Source organism: Sturnus vulgaris, chromosome 13 (assembly GCF_052056855.1).
Source record: "Sturnus vulgaris isolate bStuVul1 chromosome 13, bStuVul1.hap1, whole genome shotgun sequence".
NCBI classification, from domain to species: domain Eukaryota; kingdom Metazoa; phylum Chordata; class Aves; order Passeriformes; family Sturnidae; genus Sturnus; species Sturnus vulgaris.
In genome coordinates, this window is record NC_142255.1 from 2,419,380 (window position 1) to 2,440,937 (window position 21,558).

The 21,558-nt window shown below is 49.2% G+C and overlaps 1 protein-coding gene across 4 annotated transcripts; it reads left to right on the forward strand.

Annotated features, from left to right (window-relative positions):
• The first annotated feature begins 82 nt into the window (after positions 1-82).
• Positions 83-12,787, forward strand: PPCDC (phosphopantothenoylcysteine decarboxylase). 4 transcript variants are annotated; one of them, XM_014879242.2, is made up of 6 exons: positions 83-346; positions 1,788-1,952; positions 5,326-5,421; positions 7,660-7,788; positions 9,401-9,569; positions 12,184-12,787. In XM_014879242.2, exons 2-6 carry the CDS (start codon positions 1,800-1,802, stop codon positions 12,267-12,269), a joined length of 633 nt encoding a protein of 210 aa, XP_014734728.1. In that variant the 5' UTR covers positions 83-346; positions 1,788-1,799; the 3' UTR covers positions 12,270-12,787. The 4 variants fall into 4 exon arrangements, with proteins under 4 accessions (XP_014734728.1, XP_088028445.1, XP_088028443.1 ...); XM_088172319.1 differs by having other exon boundaries at positions 100-346; positions 1,687-1,952; XM_088172317.1 differs by lacking the exon at positions 9,401-9,569 and having other exon boundaries at positions 100-346; positions 1,687-1,952.
• Positions 12,788-21,558: the final 8,771 nt, after the last annotated feature.

A 21,558-nucleotide genomic window follows, 5' to 3' on the forward strand; every position in this document is an offset into this window, starting at 1 on the left:
ATCAGCGCCGTGGGCGGGAGCAGCACGCACCAATCAGCGCCGTGGGCGGGAGCAGCACGCACCAATCAGCGCCATGTGTGCTCCCATTCCCGGCAGCCTCTGCGGCCCCGGTCCCTCGGGAGCCCGTTCCCCTCACGGCCCTCACGGCATTCCCGGCCGTACCTCGGGCGCTACCGGAGCGCTGTTTGTTACCTCCCCGTAGCCCCCCGGGGCTTCTCCGTGCTCTTGTGCGGCCTTTTGGAGCCGTGTCCGGTATCGCTACCGCGTTAAAAGTCGAATTAATGAACCCCTAAGGGCCTGCAAATTGCTTGTTTTGTAGTGGCTGCTTCCCCACAGCTGTGTTTGGGTAAGAGGAAAGCGCGGCCCAGCACTTTTTTTGTCGTTGTATTCCGTATATTATTATACATACAGCTTTTATTATAATCCTTTGCCATTATTTTATAGTTTTTTACCACTATTTTGCTATTTTTGCCGTTATTTTTAAATACGTACCATTTTAAAATTTTCACCTTTTTACCATTACTTTACCATTTTAATGATTATTTTATAATTTTATCATTTTTACTCTTTCTACCATTACTTTATAATTTACAAGCATTTTGAAAGTTTTATACTTAAAATTTTGCGTTTTAATACCCAGGCTTTAATTTGTGGGTGCTTCGGCAGAATTAATTGTGGACGTTTTGGAAACATCCTAGGGGTGCTTTAAGTAGATAATAGTTTTAATTATTTATAAATAGTAATAGTATGATTTTAATTAGATATGGGTAAATATGTGAAGCGTGGTGGTAGCTTTAAAATCTTTCAGCCAATGTCCTGCTACATTTCCTCACCTCTTAATTACCCTTGCTAATCAGCAAAGCTGAAATTGGGCTTTGATTGGGAGGTGTCCCTGCCCATGGCAGGGGTGGAACTTGGTCACTTTAATTTCCTTTCCAACCCAAACCAGGCTGTGATCCTGTGAAATTCCTCTCTCCAACCTCCAGTTGCTCCCAAAAATCAGGGCAGTCTGTGTCCATCTTCTTCTTTCCACCCAAAGTGATTCCAAGCAGCTTAGTTTGAACAAAGACATCACGAAAATGGAACAAACTTTGCAAATGAATGCAGTGATTTTTCAATAACTGAATTTACTCTTTGCTACTTAGTCATTAATTGATTGTGTTTGAGATGCTCGTGTCAATTTGCCCACCAAAACATTAATTTCTGATTTTTATCAGTGTGGCAGCAGCATAGGGAGGCCAGGAGGAAGCAGCAGACCTGAATTAGAGCTGCTAGGGAATAATTTCTAGTGCTGCTGTAAATATTTAGGAACACAGTAAAAAATGAGATGGTTGTGCATGCAGTGAGGCCCCACGTTTTTAATTATTAAGACATCTCTGTGCATTTATTAATCACCAGAGAGTGCAAAGGGAAAGCAACTCGGCAGGGGACTGTTTGCCTTTAGAGAACTTAGTGTAAAATTTTATCCCAAATTGGTTTATCTGTCCTAAATTCTGGACCATATTCAGCATGTGTGAGTCTTAATTTTGAGGGGCATGAACTTTACACCAGGGTGCTTCTGTGGCATCTCTGCTCAAGTTTTAGGAGTCTGTTTCCCAGTATCCAAGAGAAAAATGTAATTAAACACCGAGCTGCCCTTAAAGTTCTGCTGGTGCCTGAAATCCTTGTATTTGTGGGGTGACCCAGAGTCATCCCATTTTTCTAGAGTCCAGGCCAGCTCCATGCCTTAGGGAATGTGCTGGGAGGCTCTGTCAGTCCAGTGTCTTTGCTTTCCTGTGCCTACACAGTTGGGTTGGAGCATGGAGCCCATCTCCCTGGCAGAACCAGCCATTCCTGCAGGAAACAGCTCGTCTGTGGCACAGGGAAAATTCCATGTGCTGGTGGGAGTGACTGGAAGCGTGGCTGCCCTCAAGCTGCCCCTGCTCGTCGCAGAATTGCTGAAAATCCCTGGGGTGAGTGAAGCTGTTGGTGGAGCTTTGTAAACTTGGAGTTACCCTGGAGTTTTGAGGAGAGATCACGTGGCTTCTGCTGAAATGACAAGTTCCTCCTTGGGGGCCCTTTAGTTCAGAAATTTCTGTGAAGAGGATTCCACTTGTTTTTCAATTATTTTTTCCCCTTATTTCATACTTGAAAAGGTCTTTGCTTTGGGTGGGTTTTTATTTGGGGTTTGTCCTTGTCAGTCAAGTTATCAGATGTGGTTGCAGACAGAGGTGATGCTTCTGAAACTTGAAATCTCCAGGGTATTGCAGTTTTCCATGAGTGGGATGTGGCCTTTCCAAATGTGATCCAGAAAGGGAAAACAGACCTTGTAAAACCAGAAATGGAAAACACAAGCTGCTAGATGTGTTTGTGTAGTATTTTATTTTACTCTTTGTTGTCTGGAGTAACAGAGGTGCCCAGCAGAGGCCACTGGTGACTGCTCAGGGAGGGAAATCTGCTCTTTTCTGCTTTAGGATAAAGTTAAGCATAGAAAACTTGTAGGTTTTTAGAAATGGAGGAAATATTTTGGAGCAGTGAAAGAAGAAAGTGACAGGGGCAAGAGGGTGCACTGAAATGTGCAGATTTATTGATGAGATTGCTGCATGAATATCCTTTGGGATGACTTGGGAGGCTGTACCTTGTGGGTCCATTGAGTAGAGGCAGAGGAGGTGCTGATTTATCTGGTTGATGTTGATATCCAAGCTGATAAGGGTGCTGGAGGTGAGGCATGTGTGGCAATGTGAGGCCTCAGTTAATTTATGACTCGACCTGATGTGATTAGTGAGGTCAAAGGTCCCAGCCTGAAATAAGAAGGACAAAGAAAAATGACATCAAGGAATGAGGTGACCAGCCCAGAGATACAGATCTTCTAATCCTCTCCCTCTTGGATTAGCTTGGCTATTGTCCATTTTCCTTTGCTCCTGGAGCTTGGGACATCCTTCTGTGCAGAATGCAAATGTCCTGTGGTAAGAATGTGGCTCAAACCCTTTGCTTCTCTCTGTGTTTGTTTTGTAATTAAAAGCTGCAGACAGCTGGATTCAAACTCTGTGTAGCCCCAGAGGTCTGTGACATCCAGTGCAGACTTTGTGGCCACTGGTTTTAGGGCAGAAAAAGCAAAAGTGAGACGTCCGGGAGTTTATAAAAGCTTATTAACCAAAGTTATTTACTCATTTCTGCTGTGATTTCAAGGCCTGCTGAGTCGGAGTAACTTTCCTATGGAGTTTGTTGATCCTGCACCAGGCTGTTGCATCAGTTTCTTTACTGCTGGAGCAGAGCTTCACAAAGCAGGCAGGGCAGGAGCAGAGGAAAGGCTTTGATACCAGAGATGTGGTCACAGGCTTGCCACCAGAGTGGTTAGTTTAAATTGATGTTTTGCCTGAAATGGTCTGTGGTGAACGACTTGGCAGAGTGATTTTGCTGCTCATTAAACTTTAACACCTCCTCGATGGTGCCAGTGGATGTGACAGCTCACTGCCTTCTGCTTGGCTTGTCCTTGACTTGTCCTGGAAGTGTCCAAGGCTAGATTGGACAGGGCTGGGAGCACCTTGGGATAGTGGAAGGTGTTCCCTGCCATGGCAGGTGGTGGAACTGGAGCACCTTTAATTTCCAGTCCAAGCCAGTCTGTGATTATTAGAGTAAAGAAAGGCAAGGACAGACTTTTCGGTGGGCAGAATGTTTTGTTTTTGAAGCTCCAGGCTGTCACCTGGACTGTCACATCATTGTGCACCTGCCAGGCAGCCTCTGCCTCAGCTTGCAGGTGCCATTTAACTGAGTATCTGCCCATTCCCCTGTGCTCAGGCTGTCTGGACAGATTTTGCTGGCAGAACTGAGAAAGCCATTAAAAAATAATCACCTCCTTACCCCGAGCAGAAAGGGCTGTGACAGGAGAATCCTCTATCAGAGACCTGCAGTGTTGCCTGAACACAGGAGAGCAAACTTTGTGGTAAAGTTTGTTTAGGAGATTTGACTTGAGCCAAAGACCTCTAACTAATCTAAACTGTCTCCAGTGAGGGAGTTTGTGTGGCCAGACTGCCTTTGCTGTTGAAGATATCCACAGGCAAACAGAGGGTGTGCCAGGTAAATAGAAAGAATAAACTATGTAAGCTAAAGTGATCTTGAGAACAGTGATCTCTTTCCCAGTGTAGCTGCAGGGACTTGAGGGATTTGCTGAGAAAGAGGGAACCAGGAGCCCACCCCAGCAGGAAATCTTCATTAGGGAGAATATTTAACTCACACAACAACTTTCTTGGGGGTGGTGGAACTTCAGCCACCGGCACTCAGACTCCTTGAACATCCCTCTGGAATGTTCTGGCTTGGAATAGTTGAACAGCCAGAGCTTTTCCCTAGTCCTGGGCTTATACTTGGAAAAAATAAATCTTTTTTTCAATGGTAGCATTTCAGAGAGCAGCCATCCTCCTTCAAACTGCACAGTGGCCTTTAGACTCCCCAAATAAATAAATTTTTTTGCAGCCTGAGGTTAACACCTCGCCCGAGGCCCGTGGTGCAGCAGAGGGGCGATCACGCCTCTGTGGGTGTCGCTGCTTGGCTCGAGCAGCTTCCTGTGGGGTGAGGTTAGCATGGAAATAATACACTTAGCTAATGCCTGGGAGTGTGATCTTCACACTGAAAAACACTACAAACACCTGTGATTCCCAGTCACGGGTGCTTCGAGAAAAACAGACATTTAGAAGAGGCAAAAAAGCAAACGTACGGTACCAAAAGTGTGTCGTGCAGCTTTATTATCCTGTCACTTTTCCTTCAGAAAATGGGGGAAGTTACCAGCGGCCACAGTATGCCAAGGCTGGGATTTTCCACTGCTCCCAGCTGGTGTTTTAGTCTCATAGGATGCAAGGAGTCAACACTGCCTCATTCCCAGTGAAATAAATAGTGTTGGAAGCTGCATTAATGTGCTCTGTCACATCACTGCTGCTGTTGCAGAGAACTTCTTGGAGCTTGGAGGTTTCCAGCAGTTGATTGTAGCAAGGAGTGCACACACCAAGTGCCTCATCAGTTTTCTGCCTCAAGGCACAGCAGGAAGATGCTGCTGCTGGGGCTGATTTCGCCCCATCTCACTGTCTGATTAACAGAACTATGCAGTTGGTTCTGGGAGCTGCTGGAAGGAGCAAGCAGTGGCCAATCCCATAGAAAAAGGGTATTTTTTCACTGTCACCAGCAGCCTGAGGTTCATCTTCCTCATTACCAATCTGTTTTAGGTTGACATTAAATGAGTTTCTGGATCCTGTGGTGGCCTGGCCTTTCAGTTGTGAATAGGGGAGGCTCTCTGAGAAACCACAAAACCTTCGAAATTGTCCTCAAGTCTAACCAATGGTCTTTTTCCTTGTTTAGCTCGAGGTGAAGGTGGTCACTACTGAGAGAGCAAAACATTTCTACAATGCCCAGGAGATTCCTGTGACCCTCTATGGTGATGAAGAGGAGTGGCAGGTGAGTTGTTCGTGCAAATAGAAGCATTCTTCTAAGTTTTCTTGCAAGAAACCACACTTAGTTCTTTTTTAAACCTGGGCCAAGACTCACTCCTTGGTCTAGTAATAAATGCTCAGAATGTGGCTTTTGAAGAATGTGATGTAAATGAGGAGGAAGCGAGAGGCTCCTCTGATGCATTGCAGGATTTTGTCCTGCAGCAGGCAGGGAGGGTAGCAGTGGTCTCTCTCCACCCTGGGCCCAGCTGCTCTGAGAGCAGTGTCAGGAAATGTCAAGACCGCCCCTGCAGACCATGGTGAGCATGTTTGGTGCTTGTCATGAGTCATACTTGTCACGAAAGCAGCAGCTTCATTCTCCTTAGCTCAGCTGTCAGGGCTGTGAACATCTCTGTTCCCTGTGAAACAGCTTTTTCTCCTGGCTGCAGTTTTACTGATACACTTTGAGAGTCCTTGAGTATGAAGAGGTTCATTGTGCAAGCATCAAGATTTGTTTTTCCATGCATTTAATCCCTGCTTTGCAGTGCTGATGTGAGCACAAGGTGCTCTCTCCTTACCCCTATTCCTGCTCACATGTGAGCATCACTTTTAAGTGGACAGAAACATACCAATGGCAACAGCCAGGAAACTGTCTTTCAGGAATTGGTGGATACCTACTGAATCCCAGGGTGCTACAGCCTCAGGCAGTTATTTCTGAGGAACCCTCAGTGGGGTGATGGAAGAGGTGCAGGTCAGGCTCTGAGGTCTGCTGGCACATTGGAGAGCAGGCACAGAGTCCTTGTGGTGGGAAATAATCACTGAATGGTTTGGGTTGGAAGGGACCTCAAAGCTCATCCAGTTCCATCCTGTGCCATGGGGAGGGACACTTTGCACTGTCCCGGGTTGCTCCAAGCCCAATCCAAACTGGCCTGGAATATTTCCAGGGATGGGGCAGCCACAGTGTCCCTGGACAACCTGTGCCAGGGTCTCCCCACCGTCACAGGGAATAATTTCTTCCAATATCCCATCTAACCCTGCCCTCTGGCAGCTGGAAGCCATTTCCCCTTGTCCTGTTACTCCAGACCCTTGTAAATAGCCTCCCTCCATCCTGCTGGCTCCTTCAGGCACTGGAAGGACACAATTAGATCATCCCAAAGCCTTTTCTTCCCCAGCCTGAGCCACTTCTCTCAGCCTTTCCTCATGGGAGAGGTGCTCCATCCCTCTGCTCAGCTTGATGGCCTTCTCTGGGCTCAGTGTGACAGCCTGCTCAGCATCTCTTTGGGAGATGCTTCACTCTGACAATGAAACAAGGAGAAAGAATAGAAGTGAGTGGAGGAGGTGGGAAAGGTGCTCGGGAAGCCCCAGCTTTTCGGATGCTGCCTTTTTGTTGTGGCTTCCCGTGACTCAGAGAAGGAGCAGTTTGTGGCCCTGACACAGCCCCTGCTGGCCTGTGGTTGGGTGTCCTCTGGGGAATAAGCACCTGATGCTGTTTGCTGCTTCTCAAAACTCCTTCCCAGTTTACTGAGCTCTTGAGACCAGGGTTCTCTTGAGCAATTCAGGGCTTTAGTGAAAACAGAAATATTCACTCAAGAGTGAGTGTGTCAAGGAGAAGCTGTGCCTGCCCCATCCCTGGAAGTGTTCAGGGGTTGGATGGGCCTTGGAGCAACCTGGTCAAGTGGAAGGTGTCCCAGCCCATTGGACAAGGTGAGCTTTAAGGTCCCTCCCAACCCAAACCATTCTGTGATGCTGAGAGAGGAGGGAAGTGCCAGACTGGATAAACTTCATCCATCGTGAAGAAAGCCAACAAGACACTGTTCCCTGCAGCTCTTAGGAGGGTTCCCTTTGCTGCTGTGAGTGTGAGTAGGGTTGTTTATCCTAATTAAAAGTGACTTACTCAGTTAGGGGTCTGTACCTCGTGAGAAGCTAGTGGGCAGCTTCACTTCAATGTGAAGCTTATAAATCACATGGGTTCCCCAGGAAAGGTGTACCCCTGGTTTGGGCCTGCCTGGCTCAAGTGGCTGAAGGATGGAGCTCTTAGGAATAATTCCAAAGCTGAGGGATGCTGTGGATGGGGACAGCTCTTTGCTGTGAGGTGAAACCTGCTCTTGTCAGATGTGTGAATTGCCTTGTGGTGAAAGGATCTCCCCATCCGCTGATCTGCTGCTATCCCTTGAAATCCATAAGGGAAATTCCATAGGGATTCCATAAGGAATTGTTTCCTGGGGTGGGCTTGATGAGGTGTGTGAGGGTTTGGTGCTCCCCACAGCTGTGGAAGGGCCGCTCTGACCCCGTCCTGCACATTGAGCTCCGGCGCTGGGCTGACCTCATGGTGGTGGCACCTCTGGATGCCAACACGCTGGCAAAGGTGGCCAATGGCATCTGTGACAACCTGCTGGTGAGTACCTGGACTCTGCCTGCCACTGCTGCCACCTCTCAGCACTGCCTGACCTTGTCTCCATGGAATCTCAGTGCTTCTGCAGCAGATTTGCATGTTCTGCTCCCCCTTCATCTGCTTGTCTCTCTCTTCCCCAGCACGGTTCCTCTGCTCCTTATCTTTCCTTCCCACTCCTCAGCTCTGTCAGTCTCTCATCTCATTTCCCAGTCCTTGCTTTGTGTCTTCCCTGCTTTTTCTGGAGGGTGGTATTTCCTTCTGCCTCCATCCTCTCTCTGTCACTTGTACACACAACCACATGCTCACTCACTTTTGAGTCCCTCTGTTTTTTCAATGCAATCTGGAAAGACACCTGTGAGATCAGATAAAACTGTTTACTTCCTGCTACTTCACCACCTCCCTCACCTAACATAGCACAGACTTTCAAATATGCTCGTGCCCACTTACTTCCCAGCCTCAGCTACAGAGGATTTTGTTTGTTCTTTGGTATTTAAAGTGTTCTTTAGGCTCTTTAGGCTAATCAGAAAGTGTATTAAAAGGAAGTGTGCTTCTTTGTTGGGTGCTGGGGACCTTCAGCAGGGCTGAATGTTTTGTGGCCAGGCATGAACCATACAAAAGATCTCAGGAAGGTGCAGATCGGTGTGACCTGCAACTTTTTGGGTAAGAAGTGCATATAAATGAACAAAATCCACCCGGAGCAGATTGCTGGGGATCTGAGAGGAGCCAGAAAGAGCTGTGGGAGGGACAAGCAATGTCTTGTCCTTCCGAGTCCCTTGTGGGTGTGCTGGTTTAGCAGAGGGAAGAGCTCAGGAAGGATGTCAGGGATGCATGGCTTCACATGCTCCTGCTGATCTTGGAGAGCCTTGTGAAGAGAAGAGGCAGCTCCAGGAAAGGAAAGTGAGGGCTGGAGGTGCTGGTTCCATCATATTTCCTTGTGCTGGGAAGGGTTCAAGTCATGGGGTATGGAAAAGGATGGGCAGGGTTCCTGCAAGGACTCTGTGATCTGAGCTGCTCCCTTGGAAGCTCCTTTGTTTGAAATTCTCCAAGGCCTGGGGAATCCCATGGACACTGCACTAAGAACAACCAGCATTTATCTTTCCAAGAGGATGAGGTGATCCTGGGTTATCTGGAAGTGCTGAGGAGTCAGATTTGATTGTCTGTAGCACACAGGAGCTGCCAAATGCTTTGTAACCTGCCAGCATCTCCTGCAGCAGCCCAGATGTGCTCATGTTCTCCTCTGTTGTATCCTGGAAGCAGCATTGCTTCCCTTGCAGGGAATTATGGATCCAGCTGGCATATCATGTCAGAAAGACTCATTGCCAAATTGCAGTGTTCAGCTTTGTTATCTGAAGTGTTGCCCCGGGGGTTTCTTTGTAGCCAAGAAGATCTGTGGCCACCTCTCAGCTTTTTTTGTGTCCCACACAGTCTGTACACATCTTGTTCCAGCTTGGTTTGCTCCAGCCTGGGCTACTGGCTGGAGCAGGGTGGGATTTATCCTCTGGGCAGCCTCCCTCATCTTCCCTGCCTGTCGGAGATGAGCTTGGCTGGAATGTGCTACAAATCAGTGTAGGAAGGAAGTGAGGAAATCCAAGGGCTCCCTTGGCTTCTCCCGCAGACCTGCGTGATCCGTGCGTGGGACCTGAGCAAACCCCTGCTCTTCTGCCCAGCCATGAACACGGCCATGTGGGAGCATCCCATCACAGCTCGGCAGGTGGAGCAGCTGAAGAGCTTTGGCTACACAGAGATCCCCTGTGTGGTGAAGAAACTCGTGTGTGGAGATGAAGGTCAGTCCTTTTCCAGGCTCCTGCCCCTTTCCCTCCTTCGTCCTCCCTCCCTCCTCTGCCGTGGCTGCCACAGTTTGTACAAACAAGCTGGAGCTTTGCCCTGTGTTATCACTTGTCATTAATTTTTAAATAGCCTTAAGAACTTCTAACTGAGCCTGATTCTGATCAGAAATGCTCATTTAAGAAGAGAGGAGATCAAAGAGAAGGAATGTTCTGTGGTGAGCGTTATTTACCTGGGATTTGGGTGTCCTGACTTTGTCCTCTGCTGGGACTGGGAGCTCTTTTCATTGTGCCTCAATTCCTCAGCTCCATCGTTGTGGTTAAATCTTGTCCCTGAGAGCACACAGTAAGAAAAGCCCTTTGCAGATGTGGCTGGGGGTGTAGCTGGACACACATTTAGCATTTGTTGTTGTTGTTGCCTGGGTTACTTTTTAGCTTCTCAAACAAATTTAGATTTGGGCTTTTGACACCAGAGTTCTGTGAAGTGAAAGAGGGGTGTGGAGGAAGTTCAGACTCAATACATTTAGCTTGCAGTGCTAAGAAATAATGGTCTCATTCGAGGTTTAGTAGCTGCTTTAAATGGAGGTATTTGGACTTTCGGGAAGGGCTTTGATACAAACCATTTGGATGAATGGATTTGCTTTTTTATTAACATTCCATTGGGCAAATCTCTGTAAAACATCCCCCAGCCACAGCAGCTATTACCTGCACTGTACTATGCACCTATTTCTGTGAAACAGCCCCAGCTGCAGCAGGAGTTTAACCACCCTGTCAGTCCAATGAACAATCTGTGACAAAGACAGGCTCTTAAAATATCCCTCGTGGTTAAATTCTAGGCCTGGCTTAGTTTTGGAATCCTTAGGTAGGTGCAATGCCTCTAGAGATTTGTGCTTTTGGAACTGTAAACTAAGAAATATTTACAATTAGCTAAGTGTAGTCAAGTAACTCAGACATCAGTTGAAATATCCTGGATGATTAGCCTTCCACTGGGATTTTAAGACATGATTACATCAAATTTCTTCATATCCAGCTCAGCTGTGAGAGCAAACTCCTGAAGGAGCTGGGAGGAGAGGGATGCAGGGATGGCAGGAGCAGCCATGTCTAACTGGACTCAACTTGTGTTTGTGAGTCAATTCCCAGCAAGATCTTCCTGATGGCAAACACCAGGACTTTTCCTGGCAGCTTGTAGGGAGGTTATGGCAGGGCACTAATGGATTCCATCTCTCTAAAGACCCAAACTAGTCTCCACAAACGACTTTTTTTTCAGCCCTTCTCCTTTTCTCAGGCCTTTCACCCTACAGCCTCTTCCACACTCATTTTGGTTTTGTGGCTTCCATCCACACGGGGTTTCCCTGGTTTCCACACAAGCAGCACGTAGCAAAGCTCACACATGTGGTACAGGTTTGCACCAGTTTTGTCTGTTGATGTTGTGGTTTGTTTTGTTCTAGGAGGTTTCTCTTCCTCACCTCATGTGGTTGGGTCTCACCTGAAATGCACCAGATCCTCACTGCCCCCAAGTCTTTCCTGATGAATTTTTCTCCCTTAGTAAAGGGTGGGTTTAGACAGAAAATCCAGCTCAAAGAGTTAGAATACCCAACTGAGTTTCTTGTTTGGATCATTTCCATACTGCCATTATCTTCATCATCCTTGGCTGGATTTCTAGAGCCTGGCCCACTGGCAGATTTCCACCTGTAGGCATGAGCTGTGCTGTAAGAGTTTGCTTTGCTAAACCTAAAAATCCAGCAATCCAGCACTGAATTGCCAGAGGTGTTGGAGTAGTGGATGGTGGAGGATGAAGGCAGGCCTTGGAAGTGTTCTGGAAGGGTGTAGCTCTGCCAAGCCATGCAGAGGGAGTCTCTCTGCCAGTTGCAGCTCTTCTCCCTGAGCCTAGGAGAGCATAAGGGTCCAAATGTGCCTGCAGCTTGTCCACAGGATGCTCCAGACCTCCTGGGATTTACAGGTCTGAAAAGGAAGAAAATTATACCTCCCAGAACTAATTTACTGCTGAGCAGTAAATTGAGATCAATTAGCCAGCAAGACAAAATAGCAAGAGAGATTCCTTTTCAGTCTTCCAAAAGAGACAAATACCTGTGGGAGAAGCTTCTTTCCTCAGCTCTAGGCAAATTAAAATAGTGAATGGCCTCAGTTCTCAATGCTGAGTTCAGCACACAAGGTTAGACAAGGTGATTTAATCATCTCAGGCTTTAAAATTCTACACCTGAGTTAAAAATTGTTTCAAAGGGAAGCAGCATCACAGCATAGATTAGGTGTTTATCTGGCAGATAACCAGGCCCAGAGAAAAAGCCCTCCCATTTTGTTCTGTCCAGCACTCAGCCTTCTCCAAGAGCTGCTCCCAAGATTCAGGCTGGTGGGAATCCACAACAGCTTTCTCTAATGGAGGTCCTTTCTCTCAGCCAGAGTCATGGGAGTGCTATGGATTTGTCAAGCCTTTTGTATAGGCAAAGACCATTTCAGAAAGATACTGAAAACACACAATTTTGAATTGAAATATACCCTGAAGAAAGGAGGTGAGATGGGGAATTTTGCCCCACACACATTTTTTAGGTATCCTCCACTCTGGATTTCACAATGTGGTTTTGCTCTTGCTCTGCAGGCCGAGGTGCCATGGCAGAAGTGTGGACCATCGTGGAAAGAGTTAAAAGGATCCTTGAAGAACGGGATGTGCCAAGGCAAAGCTGATGTTTTGGCATGTAAATGGTGGTTTTTGTGCCTTCCTGATGGTTTGGAGATAAAGGCAGCAGGAAGCTGGGCTCAGCTACCCTGGTACCCATGGCATGCATACCTTGAGCTGCTCTTCAACAGAAGGAGTCAACGGTTGTCTTCCAGCTGGTGCCAAACTGAAATGTGGTACATCACCACACACTTTCAAAAACCAGAGCCAAGAATGTGCTGCTTTAGTGTGGAAAACCCTGTGGTATCTTGGGAGTAACGTTCCCAAGGCTGCTCAGCCCCCAGTGCTTCACACCTGCTCTGTTCTGGGCAGGCTGCAGAATGTGTTTAAGCTCCAGTGGTTCTGAAGAGGAAAAGGCCCTGCAAATTCTGGTAATTCCAGCCCCTTCTAGCAAGTGTCTCTTGGAGCATTCCTGCTCTACAAAGCCTGTGCTGGCTGCATATTCCTTCCCAGCAGGAGTCACTGTCTAAAAAGCAATTTTCCCTTTGGGAACTTAATAAAAAAGAATTTTTAATCCTGCCCCTAATGAGTTGCCTCTTGTAACTGCTCTGGGAGGTGTTCCCAGACAGTATCTTTGCTAAATTGTTGTGCCTGCATATGGTTTTTTATCAGATATGGAGAAAAACTGTCTGAAAGGAGCTTTCCAGTCCTTGTGCCCTTTTGTAGCTGTTGTCTGGAGAGGGAAGCAGGTATCAACCTCATTCCAAAGTGCCTCCTGCCCATCTGGGTGCCCTCAGTCAGGAAACAAGCAAGGCCAGGCCTTCATGGAAAGCCAAGGGTGGGTGTTTCCCATGGGAATGAAGTCAGGCTTCACCTTTGATGACCTTTTCTGCTCGAAAATTAACTGCCTGGCATGAATAAATTGGGAAATCCTGTGCCCTTGTGGGGCACCCCCAGTCCAGCCTTTCCTTGAGAACACAGTCTTGCTCCTGAGGGGAATGGGAGCTGTGGAACACGCTGCTCTAGCAGAGCACCGAGTTCATTTTTTACTAAACCCAAACAAATTTGAGGCCTTGGGTACAGCATGTGAATCCTGCCTGTGGGGGGAACCTCCAGCCTGCTGTGCACGAGGGAAGAGGTCACTAGGTTAGGTGACTTATCCATCCCCCACAAATAAAACCTCTGAACTTTCCCTGTTTTGTTCTTCCACGGACAGAGATCCAGGGAGTCACAATTTCTGAGAAGGATCCTGGTGTGAGCAGAGCTTATGGCTCACACAGAGGGCTGTAATGGTGGTGTGGCTGTGACTTCTGCATTCTGCTAGGATTTATGGAGTGCCCTGCATCATGTGCTCATGTTGTCAGCCTCTCAGAGGAGCTTTCCTTAAGCTCACTGACAGTAGCAGAGATGTTTCTGGCTTCCACGAGTTCTGATGGTGAATGGTAAATGGTGTTTCTGCTGCTCACAGAGAAAAGTGTGTTTTGGCTGCTACAACTGCCACTTGTCCTTGGGGCTCTGTTGTGGCTGCCTCCTGTGCCTGGAGTTGTTTATCTCTCTTCCTGCTCCCTGATTTGGCAGCACAGAAAATCCAACAGAGATTCTTCTATCCCATGACAAAATACCACATCCCTGATAAGAACCTTTCTCTTTTCCAAGCCTGCTTTGCCGCCTTAAGCTGCTGCAGAAATGTTGACAAGTGATCCTCTGTGCAATTACTGTGATGATTTTTTTTTTTTTTTTTTTTTTTTTTTTATTGGAAGCAGGTTTTGATAACATTCCAGGCTGGGATAAACCCGTGCCCAAACCACCTTTCCTTCAGGGAAAATAGAAGAAACAGTTAAGTTCCTTCTGGGAAGTAGGAGCAGCTTCCAGCCTGGCACAGGTACAGATCCCCACCCGTGGCAGGGCAGGCAGGAGCTGCTCCCTGTGGAAAAGGAGCAGGAATAGACCTGAAGGAAGCCCTGGCTGCTTGAGGAGGTGACTTTGGGACAGTGTATTTCTAGGACAAGGCTTGGGGTGGTGATGAAGGACCTGATTCTAAAGCAGGGCTCTGTGCCAGCTTGGGGAATAGGCACTGCCAGGCTCTCCTTAAGCCGGTGAGATCACCAAGAGGTGTTGAGGGATGGATCCCTCAGGGCATTCAGGCTTCCACCTCCACCCCTCACAGCTCTGTGTGTGACCCCGGTTCACAGGCCTGAGACACTTGCCATGAGCTTTTTCTTTTCCTTCAGCTCTTCTTTCTGAGCCACACTCTGATTTTTTTTTTGTTTCACTTTCCCATGAAACTCTCAGATGACCGAGGCAGCACCCCCATGAATCCTGCTGTGTTGCAATTTCATTCATCCTGCTTAAAACTGTTTCTCTCAGCATGGCTTGGGAGTGAATAAAGAGCAGGGACAAAAGCTGAGCAAAAGCAGCAGCCCACCTCCTTTCCTGGGCTTGGATGTGCCTCTCAGCATCCCTGGCTCTGGCTGCTTCCCCCCATCCCAAACTCGATGGGGTCCCTTTGCTCTTTGGATTCGGGGAGCACTGGAGGAGGATGGAGAGGCTGTGGTGCTGTTTTGGTCTGGCTTTGATCAGGAGTTGGCTCTCCAGCTTGCCTGTCCCATCCCACTCCTCTATCTTGGGAGCCTGCAGCAGGAAAAAAAAAACATCTGAAAAAAGTGACAAAACCTCCCCACATTTAGACTTTGAGCCTCGGTGATGCACCTGGTGCAGTGGCTTTGCACCTCGGGGCTCCGGATGTGGCACCTGCCCCCCTGGCGTGGGGATGCCGCCCACTCCAGATCCCCAGGGCACGTGAGGTGGCAGGAAGTGGGTTTGTCCCCAACCACAGCCCAGCCAGGCACTGGGGGAGGCCAGGGGTTGCCACACGGTGACAGATCAGTGGTGGCAAGTGGGAACTGGAGGTGTTGGGAGGGTTTTTTCCTTTGCTTGCTCTGTCAGGGTTCAAAACAACACCATGAGACATGAACCTTCCTCTTGTAAGACTGCAGTGACAGTGGAAAAGGGAGATGGTCCAAAGGGATAGTGGTAGTTCCAACCTCTGCCCTCGTGGTTTGCTTTCCATGTGCTAAATTTTTTTGTCTGACTTGGGAGATGCTGGGAAGCAGCTGCATGGCTCTGAGTGGTGATAAGGCAGTGCCAAAAGACCCAGCAGGGCTCAGCACAGACTCCTTGGCACCAGCAAAACCGATAGCTTGGCTTAGGTGGGGCAACCTCCCAATTAAACCTTGCAGGTGTAGGGTTCTTCCCCTGGCCACCTGCCTCGGTGGGTACTTGAAAAATTGTTTCCAGGAGTAATTGAGCATAATTAGAAGCTTGAATTCCCTGGAGCTGGGATGCTCAGAGATGCACAGGGGACTGAAATAATCCAATGGGGCTAGGTCTCATCCTGTCTGGGGTTTTATTCATGGGATCTCATGTTGTGCTTTAGATGGAGATGGGGTTTCTTTCTCTGGGAATGCTGGCTTTGGTGTTGTACCTCACTTTTCTGACTCCCCAGGGAAAATGGGATAAAGGGGATGGAATGACCAAAAAGCCTTTGTGCTGTCCAGGGAGATGGGGAATAAAGGTCACTTTAGTCATCACGGTAAAGATAAAATGAATATACTCTTAACCACAGGCTCCTGGGATCATAAAGGGAAATAGACTCTGCATGGAAACTCCTAAAATCAGGCTTAAAATCAGGCTCCAGCAAGTGTGACCACAAAGACCCCTCAGTGTGAAATCGAGGAGTGCTTGCTGTGCTCCCAATTCCCTGTCCCATGGCATTCAACCCCTGGCAAGTCATCGTTGGCCACTGCCAGCTGTGGGGAGAGAGCACCCCAGTGACCCTTTGTCCCCTGGTCCCACAGGAGTATCCAGAAAATCCCCCCACATCCTTCTTCCAGTGCTGGGCAAGCGTGCCAGGACAGGCAGTGCCAAAACAAGCTGGGGGAGGGCCAGCATAGTGATAAAAGCTTTATAAAAGGGATTTATTCCTCCATGGCTCCTTGGATGGCTGGAAGAGCCTTTCCCCAGGAGAGCTGTGCCCCCAAGAGCAGCCTGAGCCCCCAGCCTGGTTCTGCTCTGTCTCACTTGATTTCCACAGGGTGCTTGGGTGGTTCATAGCTTTGGATAAATATGATTCATGAACTCCAGCGTGATAAGGATGAGGGAGGAAAGAAAAGCCACGTCAACCTGAAGGAATGTGGCTGGTAGAGAGCCCAGCCTGGGGCTGGCAAAAGCCCTGGGAGAGGAGATCAGGCGTAAAAAGGGACAAGAGGAGAACATATGCCTGAAAAAATAGCTGCAAACCTCCCATCCCTGCTTCAGGGGCTCTTGTCCCCCAAATACACTGCAGCTCTGAGGCCACGGGATGGCTCCAGATAAACTCCACGGCCATGGGTCAGCAAAACTTCCTAAGTGTGGGTAATTGATGCTGTTGTGTTTGCTGTTGTGTTTGCACAGGGCTGACTGTGCTCCCGAGGCTCCAGCCTGCCTCCAGACCACTGCTCTGCTTCCCTGAGGATCAGGAACCCCCGTGGGGTCTGGGAGCCGTGCCAGAGCCGTGCCAGCCATCCCAAAGCAAACTCCTGTGTGAGTGGCAGGCAAGGGAAGCATTGTCCCTTCGTCCCCCTGCCTGCTGGGCACATGGCCGTGCCGAGATTGCCTTCACCCCTGGGAATGAGGGTGGCAGGGAAAGCCCTGACCTGGTTCCCGCTGCCCCCCGTGTAAACACATCACGTTTGCCATCCTGGCAAGCACAGCCCCTTTATAAAGGCAGCAAAATTTGGCTGTAATGAGAGAACACGGCCTTTATCAGAAAGAATTCCAGTTCTGGGATGTGCCAAGGCACAGGCAGACCTCTGCCCCTTGTTCCCATGCAGAATATCCTTCCTGAGGGCGGGGAGCTCCTGCTCTTGCAGCATCCCCAGGGAGTCTGCATCCTGCATACCCTCGGGGTGAGTCTGCTCTGAGATGCTCTGGGTGGATGTTATTTACAGCAACACTTCTCAGCGATAGGAAATCGCCCTTGGTGCCGAGAGTAAAAAAAAAGCTGCTGAGGTGCGAGCAGGGTGCAGCTGGAGCACCCGAATACCTGCAGCCCGTGAACCCTGCCGGTTGCCTCAGCACAAAGTCAATATTGACCCTCTGTCGGTGCTGGCACGCACCCGCTGCCACAGCAGAACAAAGCCCAGCGCGTCCCTCCGGCACCGCCTCTCTGTGCCGCCTCTTTAAAAACAATCATCATTCAATTATTGCGTCTGCCGGGGCTTTCTTGGAAGTCGAATAGCTGGGAAAAGCCGTAGAGAAAGAGAGCTCCAGCTGCTCTGCTTCTTACTCCTCACCCTTCTCTCCCTCCCCTGAGCCAGCATCCATCCTCTCCCAGAGCACCCACCCAGGTCGGATCGCTGCAGGGTAGGGACATCACCTCACATCCCATCACATCCCCAGCTCCTCGGAGGGCACTGTTGTGCCAGAACCGGGACATGGGAACTGGCAGCACCCCAGGGAAATAAAAAGTGAAGTTCTTTGAAGGCTTGGCCTCCCAAGGGGGAAGGTGATGGGGGAGCAGAGAGGAACCAAAACCCAGCAGTGGAGGAACAGGCGGAGGGCGAAGGGGAAGTGAAAGCAGCTGTGATTACTGAAAGCTCACATGTGAAAGAGTGGGAGCACTATCTTTGGGGCTCTCACTTCCCTGTCTGTGCAGGTTTTCTTGGCTTTGGGCTATTTTTAACCCCGTTCCTGTCTTTGCTCATAAATTCCACTCTGGGGTGGGTGGGGTTGGTTGTCACTGGAGGTGGGTGCCACATGTACCATCAGAGTTTGGAGTCTGCTGAGCATCCCTGCATGGTGGGGTTTGGGGGGGTCACCCAGCATTCCTGGTCTGCTGAGTTTTGAGGACTGTTCCTTGCCAAGGATGCAGATATATCCAAGCTGCATCACCCCTTTCCATCCCATGGCACGTGGGCTATATCTGCATGTGTGGCCTCCAAATAAGGAGGTATTTTAGTCTTTTAAACAGACTCACAAATATATGGTCCCTGTCCCCAAATATTATCTGCAAGACTGGGCACCTGGTGGTGGGGCATCAAGCACCTCAGTAAAAGCCTTTTTAGCATGAAACACCATCACCAAGGGTGAAAGAGCTCATAGTTTGTTGTCAAGCAAGGGTTTTCTTTATCCAAAAATAATTAGTGATGCTTTCTCTAAACGGTCCTAATCCCTGCAGCCTCCACACTTAGTTTTGAGTAACAATATTCTACATATGTGTGGATTTAAACAGTTTAACAGCACTAATTAAAACAGTGCACCCCTTGCCTCATCCCTGGAAAGAGTCAGCGTAACTCGGCGACCTCGGCTGGGCTGTGTGACTGCTGTCCTCTCTGGGACCCCAAACCTGGGTTTAAAGTTAAGCCTGGGATTAGAGGCTGTGCTGAAGCCAGCGGGGTGAGTCCCTTGCTATCCTGAATCAGCAGTGGCTGCACAGGGAAGCCCTGGAGTGGACAGGGTGTCCAGCAGCTCGTGGGGTGTTGGATGCTCAAAGGAGGGAGCTGGCTGAGGGTCCCCTGAGCTGTAGGGGACAGAAACCCCGGTAAAATTAACACCACTCCCCCCCACATCCATGGGGTTTAACCCACTTAAGACTCTGCTTTGTCCTGCTGTGGAAGAAGCATTGCTGTTCTCCCCCAAAATTCTCCCAGGGATGTCTGCCTTCTTTTTGAAGCCAGTTTTTCTCTTCCCTCTGCTCCTTTAATGCTGCTGGGTCAATTTGCCCCTGTTTCCTCGATACCACCCTTAAACCCCATAATTAACAGGTCAATGCAGTCAGTCCTGTTCCAGGGATGGAGAGGGAGGCAGGTCCTGCTCCATGCTGAGGAGGGGATGCAGAAGGAAACATCTGGGGGCTTTCCCTCTGAATTAAACCAACACAAGAAAGAAAGAAAGGATCATATAATTAGGTGGAGGGGAAAGGCAGAAAAGTCACTCCCTGAAACCCAGCCCCTTTCATCCCGCGGGAGTTGGGCAGGGAGATCACAGGCGAAGCTGGGTCAGATGCGCTGGAACATTTCCAGGCCTGGAGTGTTTAAATAGAAAGGTTATGTACCTGGGAGATTTATTTCATCTCTTAATTGCTTGTTTGTTTACATGACTCGGGAGCTCTTTGCTCGTGTTTGCTTTGCTGGATCACTCAGCTGCTGAAAATCCCGGCTGGCCGCATCCCGACCTGGCCAGTGAGGCTGTCCTTGGGCTCTGGCTCCTCCCCATGACTCATTCCCACCCCCCTGGAGCCAGCCGGGCCATCCCGACCCTCCCATGGCACCCGGCTGTGCCGGTGGGATGCTCCAGCTGAGGTTCCACCGCGCCAGCATCACCTCTTCCCTTGTGGAAACCAGGAGATAGTGGGGATGGACCCGTCTGGGCCAGGATTCGAGGCTTTGCCTCTCCCGAGCACCCTGCCAGGCCCAACAGAGGATGAGATGCAAAACACCACCGGTTTGGGGTTGGGGTTGGTTTTCCCCCTGCTCTTGGTTCTCTGCTGGCCCCAGCCTGCACAAAGTTTTGGAGGAAAATCATATTTCTCCTACTATGGCTCCGGAGAGAATTTTTAGAAACACCTGGAGAAGTGCAACAGCTTCTCTCTCACCCTCCTCTCCTGGCTGTATACATATTTTATGCTAATGTTCTCTTGTTTTTATCTCGGTTTATGTTAATTTTCCTCTTTCCAGGCGTGCCTTAACAATGGGCCCGACGTGCCCTGGGGCTCTTTGGCCCAGCGGGTGTCCTGATAGCGGATGGTCCCCTCCACCTCATGCTTGGATGGGAGAACCTCTTCCCATCCCCCTCCCTGGAGCCAGTGGATCCTTATCTCAGCCTGGCATCCATCCCCGGAGGGCAGAGGAGAAGCTGCGCTCCCGGCTCAGCCCCGATAAGGAGCAGCCACCCAGATGGATCAGTGGGATGACCTTGGGAGGAGCAGCCTCGGGGGCGATGGGGAAGCCGAACATAAAGGGGGGGATCATGCCCAAGATGAGCTGGCACCACCCTTGAAATGAGGAAGGTGTTTCCAAAACAGGCGGCTTGGCCCCAAAACACCTCCCAGCTCCCGGGGCTCTCCTGGAACTGATGTCAGCAGTGGCCATGTGTGTTTGGGAGGAGCTCATGGAATGTGCAGGAATGTGAAGGTTTGGCTTTTTTTTCCACGGGCTTTTGGGTTGCAAATTTGTTAACATCTGGGTTGTTTTTTTTTTTTTTTTCTCAAAATCAATCCCTTTCTCAATCTTTGCTGGATACAGACGAATACACATTGCTGAGATAAATCAGAGCCTCTGCTTCTCCTCCTCCTCCTCACTCACCTCTTCCTCCCTTTAAAGTCTGCATCAACACTGATAATTAAAACCATGTTTGGGAGAAGTTTCTTGATTTATCTTCTGGAATTTATTTTTCCTCCTGGATTTTTGAACTGCTGTCATGGGGAAGGACTTCCCCATGTGCTGCCCACACGTTTCTGTGGGGATATGATGGGGATTTCAGGGAAGGCACCAATTTACAACCATCCCAGACCGTGATTTGGTGTCTCCAAGCTTTGAGGATGCCTCCCCAGTCCATCCCCAATCCCTCGGAGTCAAATCCAACAGGACACAGAAACCCAGCCCCAGGCTACCCACTGAGCCCCATGAGATGTTTGGAATAGGAAGGAGGTCAGGAAGCCAGGAGGCTTCCAAGCTGGGATGGTGGGATGGGAGGACCAAAGGCTGTGGGGAATTTTTTCCTCTTGCTGCACGGTGTTGGGGAAAAAATGTGTCAGGATATGGTGATGGGATTACCTGGCCATGCTGAGCCTTCAAAAATTCATCATTGCTTGGGGCTGAGAAGTCCTGGGGCTAGAAGGCCTAAGCTGGACTTGTGAGCTGGGAATCAGCTTCTGGAGAGCAGATGGGACCCTGCACTGAGCATAGTTCTTCTGCTGGTGCTGAGCTTTGATGGAAAAGTGCTGGGTTTTGGGATTGTAGAGAACAGAGAAGGCTCATCCAGGATTTTCCTGGGCTGAGATTTATGTATGCCACTGGGCAGCTGATGAAAAGTCTGGAAAACCCAGGACTTGCCATGTCTTGCAGAACCACTGGCTTAGTGTAGGCAAAGCCAGGCCACTAATTACCTGCCTGAGGACGAAAACTTGAGGATTTGTGTTTTCTTAGTATCTGATCCAATGAGGTCCCCATCCAAGTGGCACCAAGAGTGCCCCAGGGAGATCTGGCATCATTCTGGACATCATGCAAAGTAAGAAAAGCTTTGAAAGCCAAGAGAAGGAGGAGGAGATCCCTGGGTGTCACTGAGCATCTCCTCCAGGCCTGGCTGATGCAATGTGAG